The sequence below is a fragment of the Nesoenas mayeri genome (assembly GCF_963082525.1).
Source record: "Nesoenas mayeri genome assembly, chromosome: 10".
Taxonomy (NCBI): Eukaryota; Metazoa; Chordata; class Aves; order Columbiformes; family Columbidae; genus Nesoenas; species Nesoenas mayeri.
Genome location: NC_137560.1, coordinates 6,376,239 through 6,390,725, shown reverse-complemented (window position 1 = coordinate 6,390,725; position 14,487 = coordinate 6,376,239). Strand labels below are relative to the sequence as shown.

The following is a 14,487-nucleotide window of genomic DNA, read 5'->3' as shown; positions in this document are numbered from 1 at the left end:
GGCCTAAAATGAGACATAATTGATACAGGACACAATGTTTTTACTTACACAGCTATACATTTCTGACATCCATTTTCAGTTTCTCTCCCCAAATACCTACCACAGTTGTAAACTTTCAGACAAATGAATGCCAAAAGTGTGCTATTTACTATTACCAGATGAACTTTGTACTAATTTTGAAGCTAGTATAGATTCCTAATTTGTAGAAATAGTTAAACATAAAATGCATGATGATGTATCACTACATCTAGAATACTGATTTTACAGGATATTTTATATTATTTTTATTTATCTTATTTAGCTAAGCCTTGATTTGTTAGTGCTTGTACTATGGGAATTAGTTGCGCACTTACTTCTGAACATACTGATGCTCTGCCACCCAGAGTGTTGAGACCTAAGAGACTTCCAGTCACTTTTAAAGTAACTATGTCAAGGATCAACTGTGGGCCCATCTTTCTGGAAAGATGATGTAATTATGAAATGTAGGACAAAAATATTTTTGCCTTGAACCCATTAACCAAGAAAGACACAACAATCCCCAATATTTTCTATTTTAAGTTATTTAGTATAACAAGAAATTCCATTGTCTTAATAAAACTGAGAACAAAACCAAGCCCAGCTGTGAGAACAATACTCAGTTTTAATTTTCCCATGTAAGTAATACGACTTTGATATTTCCAGGTTTTTAGCAAAAGGTAAAAAATAACCCTGAAGCATGTAAAAATACATTCTAACTCAGAGCCAAATTTATACTAGAATAAAATAGAAGCAAACAATTCTCTCATTCCTTTTTTTGATAAATGCCTAAGATGGAGAAAACACAGCTACAAGTATGTTACATAAGCGGTGGCCTCTGACCTTGTTCCCAGCACAAATCATTATTACTAAATAAAGCTCTTTCCAGTCACGATAGTATTGGTAAATATCACCAAAACTCTTCCTGTGAAAATAGTTGCATGTGTAAACACAAATATATGTACATTCACGTAATATATACACATGTAAACATTCTAAGACCTAGCCACTACCACTTTATTAATTTTACATTAAAATGTTGTATATATTTTTTTAAAGTACTAAAAATTGACAGTAATGCTAATTAATGCTCTAAATATTTCGTGACCAAACCAAAGTAGAGAACTGGTACCTTCTGAACACTTCATGCAGGCAATAAATTATCAGATGTTTTAATTTACTTTCCCCATTAAAGTGATCAAAACATTAAGTGAAAACAGCTTCAGTATGTGAGATTTTTTTGCCTTCTATTTGTGTGACCAGTACTAACATCAAGCTGAATGTACACCATTCTGTTTTTTCCTATCACTATTTCTGTTCTGTATTTCCAATAAAACTTGAATTTTTTTCCTTGTCTATCAATATCAGATTGAACCATCTGCTCTTCCAGCAATGCCAACATGTTTCAGTTGTTCAGCCTTATTGCAGACTAAGGGCGTCTTAATCAGAAAGTTATTTGCAGATGTAAACCCATTTTGCAGACATAGTATTTATTGTGGCAATACAGTAAGACCTGCCATACAAGTAATGCCATACAAAAGACTTGTGGCACATTTCACTCACCCCCACTTCAAAATCTATCTAAAGCACTACCTTGTAAATTTTTTTCAGTAGAAGAGAGGAGCAGCAGCATCAGGTAGCAACACTATGCTCAGTTCCTTATTGTTTGTGTGATGCTTGCACATTGCAGACTAACCCGTTTCAGTAAAAAAAAAAAGGCACAATTGCTTATGCACAATGTCAGGGAGTATATAATCCAGAGCACAAAATGCTTAACACTGAACCCTGCTCTACTCACACCAACCTAAATCTGCCCCCATTTTCTAGGAAAGCTGCTTATAGTCAAATCAAGGTATATTTTAAATTGCTTTTCCAATTAATTCAAGTTATCCATCCAACCATTATTCTTGTTAACTGGGAAGACCTCTCACAACAAAACTGCTAGTTGTGACAGTCAGCTTTTTAGAAATAGAGTGATGTCCAGCTTGGCTTGAAACTTTCAATTGTTGCTTAAACACATTATTATTTGAAGTATTCAATCACTTCTACATTATTCCTTCCTTCTCAAGTACCAAAACTAAGAAAAAAAAAAAAGTAATTTACTTTTCCTGTTTTTACACTACACTGTGAAAAAGCTATTAGAAGCATCATCTATTTCTACTTAACAGCCTGGGTAATTTTCTTCTAAATAACAAAAAAGCTAGAAACCCCAAATCCCACCTCAAATCATCTTCTCTCCAATATTGTGCACAGTTACCTGCCTATATACGTGAAGTTTAGCAAGCAGGTATGGAAAAAAAAAAAAAAATACAAAGACTACAGATGCATTTTTTTAATGTTGTCCGAGTGTGAATATTAATAGGATAAGACTCTTCAATTGTTTTTATGCATATCTTAAGAGGATATGTCTAGTCAATTTTGCTCAAATTACTACAGAATATTAAGCTAGCAATCTGGTTATTTGAATTGTCAGATTTGATCTTCAAACCCTTTTATTAATTCTCTTACCTCAGGAAGTCTTCTATTTCTAAAAGAAATAATTACAAATGCTAGCAAAAAAAAGGTCTAAAAAACTCTTCATAAGCACATAGTTAATCACACTTGATAAATATTTTCCCAGATTGGTTTGCCTTTCTCAACAGCATCTTTGTCCATGGAAAGTAAAAGACCTTTAGAAAGAATATTTGTCATATTGACAAACTTGTAACATATGTCTTAAGTGAATGTATCTTCACACCCCTTTTGGCCATGAATATAGCCCTTCATTGTTTACACTCAACCTGTGAACAAACACTTCTAAAAACTGCTTAAGATACATACAGCAATTTACAAATAATCTCCAGACCTATCCTTTCCATTTTTTTCATTTTTGTACTGAATTTTAAAATGAGAAATATTTACAACAGTTCACTGAATTACTGTCCCAGAAACCACAGCAACTGTCATGAGGCTGATCTAAGGATCAGAAAGCAGCAAGTGAAGTTGGGAAAACAAAACAAAACACACACCAACGCCACAAAGCCCTTGGTGCTCTACCTTCCCTATATAGAGATTAAAGAAAAGACCTTATACAACAACCAGCAGGATTAGACATCATCAGTTTATTACTCATCTGAGGAGAGGATTATCCTTTTTTAACATTATCAGAATTTAGTACTTTTTTTCTTTAATCTGGTTGACTTGATAATTGAAATCGATTAATCTAGCACAGAACTCAAAGGCCCAAAAGATTCAAAAAACAGGAGACAAAGTAGTTCCCCATTCATACTACAGCTGAAAAGTAAAGATGGTGCTGAGTTTAATCACAGTAAACACTTGAGCTAAATAAAACTGAACTAAAACCACACATGCACAATTAAGCAGCTAAACATCCTCCTCTAACATTAGGCATCATATAAGTAGTTCTATGTCTGTTAGACATCAGTATTTTACTCCATGGATGAGCCGTTTACCTTAAAACCAGTGAAAAGACAGAGCAAACAAGCCAAATAATGGTAATCTAAAACTAAGTTCAAATACTATGTTCCAGTGAAGAGTGAGGAACAGTTTACTTCCCATTCAAGTAAAACACTTCGGTACTGAAAGTGCTGTCATCTAAACAAACTCTGCCACATTTTCAAGAAACAGATCCAGTCTTCCGGAACTAACATTTAAATGCCAAACACTACAAATGTTATTTCCTCTTAATTTCTTCTTTTGGCTTTTTTCTCTTTGAAATGAAATGTAGTACCAATGAAAAACTGTCTTACTCCCCCACAGAAAGGCACAGATACTCTTATTTTCCCCTCCGTCTGAGGAAAACAGCAACAAGTATGGTAAAAATCAAGATAAACACCAAGCAAGGGCATTGTCTCTTGAGCACAACACAAGATTCTTCAGCTAATATTCTCTTCTCCACAACACATAAAAATTAAGATTTCCATACTCCACTAAAGAGTGCTAATTTCACCTCCATTGCTCTGTCTTAATGAACTACTTACAGAACTAAACATAGTACTGATATAGAGAGGCTTGAGAGACACTACCTTGAAATGCAGGAAGGTGCACCTACGATGTTCACACCACTCAGCATAAGATGAAAGGCTTCTGAAAAATGTTAAAAGATTTCTATGTTCTTCAGTCCTGTAAAAGAATAATAAACTGTTTCACCCCAACGGTACTAGTCAGACATACCAATTCTATAGCTTAGAATTTGCACTTTTTCTTTAAAGAATTAGTACTGTTAGAATTTGAAAAATAATTATCACAACAGAAAAAACATCTGTAGTGTGGATATTGAAAAAAAATGAAGAATTCGTTTATAAACTAGTGTTTCCAACTATTTAGTGGAAATACAACATTATAGTCACCTGAGGCAGCCAAGACGGACAACAATAGAAGAATGGAAACCAAGGTACTGGAAATCAGTAACATGCAAAAACCTGCCTTAGAACCATCTGGATTAGAATAATTTGAATTGAGAGATCTATGCACTTAAGTTAGATACCATCAGAGAAGTAGAGAGTTTGTAGAAATCAGGAACTGAACAGACCGTAACGTCTTTATTGTTGACAACATGATGACGGCAACTGTTAAATACACAGCTTCTCAGCTCTAGGTAAAGTAGGAAATAGGCCAGTCACTGTTATGAGGGATAATTGTATTAAAGACAGATGAGAGAAAACAGGTACCTGAGGAGCTGATTTGGCAGGGGAGAGAAGAGTTTGTCTTGGAGGGGTTTCTTTTTAAGAAAACCACAACAGAAAAATATCTATTTTTCAAATTTCTAGTAATGTAAGGATCAGGATAGAGAAAGGAAAGAAGACAATATGAGATGACAGAAATGGACAAATAACTGACCGTCCATCCAGTGTTGTCAGTAGGGGGATGAAAAGGCACTCATAAAAGGTGTGTAGTTTTTACTAAAGAAACAAGATAAGAATGCAAAGAAAGCAAAATTCCACAAAAGCTACGTGTCAGAATATCTGAGGCAACGTGATTCTTTACTCATAAGGGTGAACAGCTTCATGTCATTATTGATATTGAGCCACAGTCAAATGAAACAGACTATTAGCCACTGTCAAAATACATCTGGAAAGCACTGCTTTGAAAATACAAGTATTTATTTCAATTACTAACACAGGACTTTACAAGTTTACAAAACCCAACTGAGGAAGGAAGATACCTGATTTACAAAAGTTTACAGAGGATCTAAATTCTACATGTAAATTGGACTTTTAACATCCTTTCAGTTCAACATTAGCTATTCTTATTGGATTTTTGGAACAGTTGAGAGCAGAAACTTGAGGTTATTAACAGAATGGTTGCGACAGTGTATTACCAAGTCACTTTGGCCATTCAAGGGACAACTCTGTCTCAGATCCAGCTCTGATATACAGCAACAGCAGCCCTTAAAACATTACACAAACATAAACTGGAAAAAATACATTAAGTTCATTCAGATACTGAAAATATAAAAGAAAAGCCAAGCAAGTTTTATCCTAGCCTGGAAAGAACAGCATCATTAAAGGAAGTTACCACAGCAGTCACAGCTGCCAATGTATCAGGCCAAGATGAAAAAATATGCTGGCAGCACAGGCAAAATTAAGTCCCTGGAAGGAAGTAGACACATACTGATTTACAATAGCTGACTAGCTCTGTGTTCTGGAAAGCTTTTTAACCACAACTCATAAATGTACATATAAAAATCTACACATACTATAGTAAAAATTGAGACTTTTTGACTGCCCGTATCTCACTGTCTAGTGAACACGACTCTGCACATACCGTAACATGCTTTTAAAATCTACATACATGGAAGAGGGCAAGAAAAAACTTTGTTACAAAACTACATACTTAAAATTCTTTTTTAAAAACTTGGCAGTTTTCTTGAGAATCCATTTTTAAGTCATTAAAAAGACTATCACAACCCTTGTGACGTTGTTTTAGCATTATGTCTTTAGTTTGTTTTTATATTTTTCCCTCTCAGATACATCTTCAGGAGACAGAGCAGATGAAAATTTTTGAGGCTAGATCACCAAGCGGAAAGAGATAGTTTTGGCTAACGTGTTTAAAGAACCAGTTTCAAATGCAGAACTTAGTCTATCAACTATATCTGAGTATATACTTCTCCCATGTACAGATAGAGTGTTGGCTAAATTTAAGATAGAAAATTGGATTCGTTGTTTAGAAAGGCGGGGAAAAAAAAAAAATCTATGTTGGCATGAACAGATACACGTAACATACATGCTTTTATGTATTGGCAAGGAAGAAACAAACTGCATAAGAGCAGCATTTCAGTTAACTGTCTCATAGCACTTAAACTACCCATAAAAAATAATTCCTAATTAGCCTAAGTTAGCCTAATTCCTAATGCTGAAGCCAACTACAATAAACAGTAAAATACCAAGATGACTTGGTATAAAATAAAAAGGTACTAAGAAAGTACGTGTTAAGCATTTTCTTTTTTTTTTGGAAAGAATTTAGCATTACAAAATGTCACCAGATTTAAAAAAAAAATATCCACTTGGAATAGAAAACACCTATCTCCAAAGCCAACATCCATGTAACAGAGAAGTCATCCAAAACCAGCAAAAAGCATATTCAGGCAGAAAATATCAGGTTAAAAATCACATGCCCTTCACCCAAACACCACTTCACTTTTACAAAATAATATCAACAAAACACAAAAGTATATAAGGAATTTAACTGTTGCAAAAGTATTTAAGGTTCCTTTAATACAGACTTTTCATTATTTTAAGAGAAGAAAAATATTTTAACCCACTGCAGTATGCAAGACTTCTTGCATTAGCGTATAAAACCAAAGAATAACTCCTAAAGCTGTGGGAAGAATTCATGCTTCCAAGATACCTCACCCATGCAGGGCCTAATAGGATGCAGACATTTCCTAAATTCTTCACTCTGACTTACAAAATCTAACTATTTAATAAAAAGTAGCAGCAGTTTCCGAACTGTCTAAAACCTCCTATTTGGCTAAAGTAATCCATGCAATAGTTAACTAACCCCCAAAAGAGACTGACAACAAGATTTTTCATAGATATTGTGGTCCTCAAGACTAAAAGAGTAAAACGTGAGTGATAACTGGTGTAAAGGGGACTCAAATAAAATCACAAAATAGAATACAAAATACTGTGATTCCATTTGCATACTTTTTTATTGTCACAACATTTTTAAGGAATGGTCCATCTTTTAAAAATAGGTATTATATATTGCAGAAGTACCTGGTTGAAAACAGACTGTTGAATTTTGCTGCTTTTAAAAACATGTTGCTCAAGCGTTCTAACATTCCTCTGTTTTCTTCCAAAGCACGATGTGTTTGGGAATTACCATTGAATGCCAGGTTTTTAACCCTGGTTCTCTTAAAGACCCTTTTCTGTCATGCATTATGACAAAGTGAAGCCAAAAAAAATTAGAAAGCTGAGGAGAATAAAAATCCAGGCCAGTAGAGAAAACAGAACAGAGTTAGACAATGGATTTGGCATGAATGGGCCAAGGAGGCAAAAGGAGACAGAAACCAGTAGGGAGGCTGAAAGGAACAAATAACACAGAGGGAGACCAGATTTAGCTGGTCAAGAATGGAGGGAAACAAAGAGGCAGGAATCAAGATTCTAAGGCACAAAAAGAGGGAATCAGGATTTAAAGTACAAAGCGAGAACTATCTTAACAAGGGGATTGAGAAAATAAGCCATAAAAGGAGAGCACAATCAGATTAAGTCAATCTAACAGTGGGTTGCTGTCAAAAAAAAGACACTGTAAATATCAGCCTCACTTTGGCCAAATACTTACTGTCTTAGATCAGCAACAAAACACTGTGACATTGCAAGACAAGTCAAACAGAAAAAGTCAAATTTGAAGGGGCTGCAGGGGGGCGAGTTTGGGTGCACCTCCACTTACTTTTTCAACCAAATGACAACATTGATCCTGTTTGCCACGTGGCTTCAAGAGCATATACACTGGCACAAGGTCAACAGATAGTACGTGCAAATAGAGGCTACAGAGAAAGAACTGCTCACTTTATTGACAGCAAAGTCTTAATTCACATCATTCATGAAAACTTATGTTTGCTTATGAATACTGGCGTAATGTGGAAAAAGACCAGGGTAGTGAAGAAACAGCAACAAGACAGCAGTGCTTAAGCCAGGATGAAATAAAGTCTGCCACTACTTCAGTGCATTCCTTTCCAGTATGACTATTAAGTTCCAAGACACTTCTGCAGTTAGAACATACTCATTAAAGAAAGATGGTAATTTCATCTTCTAAATCCTGCTGCTTGAGAGCAGTCAAGTACTGTTCTCTGCTATATCACGAACTTTAGTAGATTTGTATGGAAATTCCAAAGCCTCAAAACAAAAAAATTCATCTTTCAGTACAGACTAATGAAGCCTAATGTAACTCAATAGGGCTTTTTTTCACCTGTATGTTTGCCTTCCCTTTCCTTCCCCAAGTATAAAAAATAAGATAAAATATAAAACATAAACCAAAATACATCCCTTAAAGAGCAGGATTAAGTCAACTACCCAATAATAATTAACAAATAACAGATTTGTTCTCAGAATGGTTTGCTAGCGGATTTCACAGGGGAATACTGCAGACAAATAATTTGATCATTATTCATCTTGTGTGTCACAAGAAGTTGACATTCTCCAAAAAATAACGAAGAAGTAGCATTCAGTCATGTGCTTAAATTTTAGTATGTATGTTTTCTTAAGCCATTGTACGAACACACGGTTCCAGGTTTTTAAACTATATTCTTCTGGTTTTAAAATAACAGTAAAAAAAAAAAATCCTGATGTATAGAAGAGCAATGGAATGGTGAACAGAGAATTAGAAATGAGCAAGTACTGGAAAGGGGTTCTGGATATGCACTTTAACCATTACTCACCCGCACTACACACCTGCAACTCACATACACATCTGAGTTAATGTGTTGATTACAGAAATTAAAATGCAATTGCTGAGATTACCTTGTTATATCTTTCTCTGAACCAAACAATTTCTAACAGCTGAAATTCATTATAATCCAAAACCTCTTGAACGTGAATTCATAACACTCCTTTCAGGCCTCAAAAATTGCATGCCATTTCATCTTCTCTCCAGAAGGATACAGAAAAGGAATCTGAAGTGTTTAGGCTGGGCTAACAGTACGTTTACCCAACAAAGAAACAGACTGCCAGCAACTTACATGAAAACTCAATACTGTATTTAGTATCAGATATACCCTACAACAACTTGCCTTTAAAAAAGTCCACCTTACCTTGACACAAACTCGCTCACATCTGAATCTTCTCCAGATTCCATTATAATGCTGAGATCAGTAATAACAGTAGACACGCTCTCTTTGGTCTAGATTGGAGAAGTAACAATGCAATGTTTTAGAAATTTCTCAAGTGAGGAGAAAAATGTATCTATTTGCATGTAAAACACAAAAATATATACAAATGCTGCCAAGTACTATAATCCTTACAATGGCATTTTTTAAACTACAGCTTATACATGTGGACATTTTCTTTCATTTCAGCAGTATCAGTATTATCCATACAAGGCTTTTGGAACACTACCTGAACTAGTTAACATCAAGAATAGGTATAAAAGAAGATTTCTAAATAAGAAGTTCATCTACCTCCATTCATGTCACTTCTTGACTTGGGTATGTAACACCAAAAATAGAACCCAAAACCTGTCTATTGTGGCACAGTTAAAAACTGTACTCTTCATTGGTGTCTGCTTCACTAATTTACCATTTTCCACAACACAACCATAACCCACACCATACGAATGCATCAAATATTTGTAATTCAAAGTTTATTACCTTAAGATAAATTGATATATTGTCTTCATTGCTTTTTAAATTGTAACTTAAAGATATCATGTACTTCGATTTAAAAAAAAAAAATACAAAACATTAACTCAAAATTATATTTTTTCAACTCAAGTGCTTGGTTTTGTTTTGGTTTGTTTGCTTTTTTTTTTAATATATACACTTGATATTCTACGTATCACTTACTCTGAAGAGTGGATTTCATGAACACTGAAGCAGCACAGGTTTCAGGGATTACATAGACAAGTGCTGCCATCTCGTGGTCCAATGGATTTAAGCATCACCAACACAGCTCTAAATATACTTAACATCCAGTTACTCACCTGAGCTCCATTGACACTAAGATGATTTCATCATTCTGCAGGAGCATCCAGGTGAGAAATGAACACTAAACTAGCCAAGCCACATGATTCATGGGGGCTATTTCCATGCTCAAGGCTAAATGCAGGGTTAGGCTACATTGTTACAAATTGGGGTAACAGATTATTTCCATTGCTTATCATTCTGAATTCTGTGCTAACAGATTCTTATGAAAGAGTTTCCTTGCAAAAAATCCATAATAATTAGTGTAATTTCTGTGCAGTCCTACCATGTAATGGCTAGTCACAGTAGCCAAGCTATTACAAATTTAACAAAAACAAAAAGAAAACAGAAAAAAAAAGAAACAAAACAGAAAACTGTTCAAGTTTATAGTGTTTTAGCTTTTCCTCAGTTTCCTCAAGAGAAGAAAGATTCAGAGTTTTCCCATGTCCAGAACAAGAGATCTGACTGGAGAACACGGTAAGAATTTCATGACTGAATGTAGAACCTGACCTTCAGAATTATTGTGCTTGGGTGAGCATAGAACTCAAAAGTTGGGCCCAGCTGTTATAGGGTGAAAACTACCCACTGAGGCTTAGATTAAGGAGACTCAGGCAATCAAAGTGACAAGATACCATTTGAAGTTTTGTTCATTTGCTTGGTTGCATTGATCCTTACCCGCATTTCAAGAAGCTGGAATTCCAATTCAAAAGACAGGGAGTGGCAATTCCCCAATAATCTGTGCTTCTGCACTGTTCTGTTTCTAGCTGTTATAAAACAAAGTTAATAAAATACTTGATTATAATTTTATTCAACAATTATTGTATTTTTTCTATTAGTGATATTTAAAGTACCCACAGATACCACCCATCATATAAATAAAAAAGTCAAGTTAAACTCATTAAAAAATCCCAAACAACTAACTTCACTGTAGTCTTTACCTTTCCCAGTAAGCAAAGTACCATATTTACTCAGAAACTATTTTTTCTCTATTGACAATTCTATTGTATTTCAAAATAATTATTTCTGCTAACATTGAAAGCAGAATTACAACATGTATTTGCAAATGTAACAAACTGAAATAGTATGTTCAGGTTAGCACCAGTAAAAGGCACAAAATTGCTTACTTTTTTCCACTGTTTTCTTGCAACGACTTGTGAACTGAATACCAGTAAATTTCATTAAAAATGAGAGATCTGTTTCTAGACTTTCCAGCTCAGCTTTCAGGTCTGTTGGAAATTCATGTCCTCCAGATTGTCTCTGAAATTCTTTCTGGAATGTATTACTAGAATTCAAAAATAAAAATCAAAAGGACAAAAGATCAAGACATAAGAACATGTTTTGTCATCAATACAACAATACCATTAAATAAAAGGCATTTGTAATGGGATCTGATGATTTTCAGAACAAGACCAGCCAGATTTCAGTTGCATCATAATTACTAGGAACAGTAAACTATTCTAACTTGCATAAATACTTTATGTTCACTGCCAGGCAGACACAGCCTTCATTATTAGCCTTGAGATGCAAGCAGCCATTCTGAGGAACGTACAACAAAAAAGAGCTATGATGCCTTTACTCATCTAAATGGCTTGTTTTTTCTACAGAGTGTACATTTACTATAGAATATCAGTTAAATAGTGGAAATTAAAAGACCTAACATAGCACTTCTTTAGCACATAACTAGTCACACTCGTACATGTCCCCAGTTTTTTAATTAAGTAAACGTGTGGAGCTGTTTCACAGTGCATAATGGAAAACATGGGCTTTGCAATCAACTTTGCAGGGCTCACACAGTAAGGCAGCTGTTATCATGCTCTGATCACTCCAACCGCCTTTATTTTGGGGGGCGTGGAAGGAAGAGCAAAAAAAACAAAACCCCCCAAAACACAAACTAGCAACAGAAGGCAGTAAAAAAAATATCAACTATTCATGATTTGTAACTTTTTACCACATATAGCTCATGTCCTAAACAAGATCAGCACTTTAAGAATAACATAAAGTCCCAACATAGAGGCAAAAGCTTATCCTAAACAATTTTGACAAATAAACAGTATGAATCCAACATATAAAAAAAGGCATACATTGACATTAATATCTCCTCTTCAGAAAAAAAGATGGATTCTTGTTGGTTAGCTTCATACTTTTCAGCCAATAGCTTAATTTCTTCTTCCAATGACTGGATTTCATCTTTGTAAGCTTGGCAAAGGCTGCTGTCCATTTCTTAGAATTGTTACTACATAAAACAAGAACAGTATATTTCTTAGATCAAATAAAAAAATAAAACCATTTTCAAAATAAATTATTTTTATCCAAGGAATTAACTTAAGAAATGAAAATATGACATTAGGCAATTATTTCTCCTACTCCCTCTACTTAAAATGACAGTTCTGTTTTATTTTATGACTTCTGAAAACTGAAGAATTGTTATAAACAACTTTTAAATATCCCAGGTAGCTTTGACAAGTATAATAATTAATACCTCTGTAAAGAATTCTCGAGTGTCAAATGCTACCATTTGCTACGGAAGATTAACATATAAACCTTAGACCATAGAAAGCCCACTTAGAAAGACACTGGTCTGCAAGTAGGCACCACGAGAACAGAAAAGTCACGTTTTTCCATAATTCTAAATGTAACAAAGCTTTCTAAGAAACATGATAACTGACAATTTCCTCCAGGAGTGTAACCAGCTATTTTACATTTGCTGTAATAGAACAACAAGCTGTTCTGCAGGTAGAAGGCAAAGAAACTGAATCCAGCTTTGAGCAATTCACCTGACAATCCACCTGATTAAGTGAGGCACAGCTGTTCCTACTAACACAGTAACATAATATACCTTTCAAGTAAACAGCAGTAAAGAGACATAAAGAAAAAAAAGTGTTTTGCAAATAATTCAAAATAAATAAACATCAGTTTTATAAAATAATAAAATCTGACATTCAGCCTAGACATGGCACATTCAAAGGACTGTGGACAACGTTATGCAGCTCAATACTGATGTATTAACACTTACAACTAGAAAAAAAAAACCACTAGTTTTACGTGTTTTTAAACAACCCCTACTGTACTTGCAAGATCCACATTAACATGGTTCAATAAAAAGGGATGAAAGGAATAGGGAGGAAATAGACTTTTGTTGGTTAATTTCATAACAACATTCAAAACACATTTTGCAACAAAAACTTATTTAGTGAATAAAGAAAGCACATGCAATTGAAGAATCACTGAGATTGTACCTACTCATGACTTCCTCTGGAATTTTAAAGCAATCTTATGCAACATATGTCAACAAACAAGATCAGCAGGGACAAGAAATAGAAGCTCTCAGCTTTCAATGCACACCATTAGGTTTGCTTGTTTTCATTTGTTTGTTTTTGATCTGGACACACTGCAGGAAGTTTTGGTCATAACACAGAGTACATAGAGTGGAAAAAAACAAACAAACAAAACATCCACACATGACAATAACCAGAACTCCATCCCAGGTTTTTAGCTAATTCCTCTTTGAACAACTGGCTGTTTTGAAAACAGTAACAGAGCAGATATTCTGCTTACGGCCATTTAACCTCAAGTGATTTTACTAGAATACAGAAGACTCAAAGACTAGTTATAACTTCAAAGACCATTACCTCCAGAAAAACGTACGCACACATTCTATTAAATAAAAGTAATTTCTCGTCACTGTAAGCACACACAGACGTATCTATTGATGCATTAATGGTAAATATTTCACATTTCTACGTACCTGCCAGTATACACGCCTATGCACTTGCTTTCAAACTGCCGCAAGAGCTGGGAAAATCATTCAAGAGTTTGTGAGAAATGAGCCGGTGGGGTTCTGCGTGCCGCTGCTCTCCTTGCACCCTCCAAACCTCACAGGTGACGGCTGGAAACGCCTCAGACGAGCCGCTGCTTCCCAGCCCGTCCCAAAACACGGGCTAAGGCTCACAGGTGCCGGTGATTGCCCGGGCGGCTCAACGCACGCCCAAGGAGAGCAACTGCAGCCCCCTCCGACCCCAGAGCCCCAGCAAGCGGAGGGGTCCCCACAAACCCGCCGCCCCGAGCCCGGCGCTGAGGGGACCGGAGCCCGCGCTGAGGGGACCGGAGCCCGCGCTGAGGGGAGAGACGCCGCGCGCGCCCCGCCCCGAGAGGAGAAGCGGCAGCCGCGCTCGCGCCGCGAGCCTTCGAACTGCGCGCCCAACCAGCCCGCTGCGGGCCTGGGCGCTACCACAGTGCTCCCCGAGCAGGGGGCGCTGGCTGTGCCTTCATTTCCCTCTGGCAAAAAAATAAGAACCGCCTTTCAAGCGGCTCTATAAGTAATTTTTTGCTACTGATATCAAAATCATTATTTT

General features: G+C 35.7%; 1 protein-coding gene across 1 annotated transcript in view; it reads right to left on the bottom strand.

Moving 5' to 3' along the window:
* Window positions 1–14,009, bottom strand: part of CENPP (centromere protein P) — a gene marked incomplete at its 3' end in the record, with an annotated part of 133,840 nt that extends 119,831 nt beyond the window's left edge. Inside the window, exons 1-6 of the mRNA XM_080350394.1 lie at window positions 13,881–14,009; window positions 12,217–12,368; window positions 11,260–11,417; window positions 10,811–10,899; window positions 9,269–9,357; window positions 4,041–4,137 (exon numbers count right to left, since the gene is read on the bottom strand). Of these exons, the coding sequence (XP_080206520.1) occupies window positions 4,041–4,137; window positions 9,269–9,357; window positions 10,811–10,899; window positions 11,260–11,417; window positions 12,217–12,353 (570 nt within the window). The 5' untranslated portion in view covers window positions 12,354–12,368; window positions 13,881–14,009. The remainder of the gene's footprint in view (window positions 1–4,040; window positions 4,138–9,268; window positions 9,358–10,810; window positions 10,900–11,259; window positions 11,418–12,216; window positions 12,369–13,880) is intronic.
* Window positions 14,010–14,487: the final 478 nt, after the last annotated feature.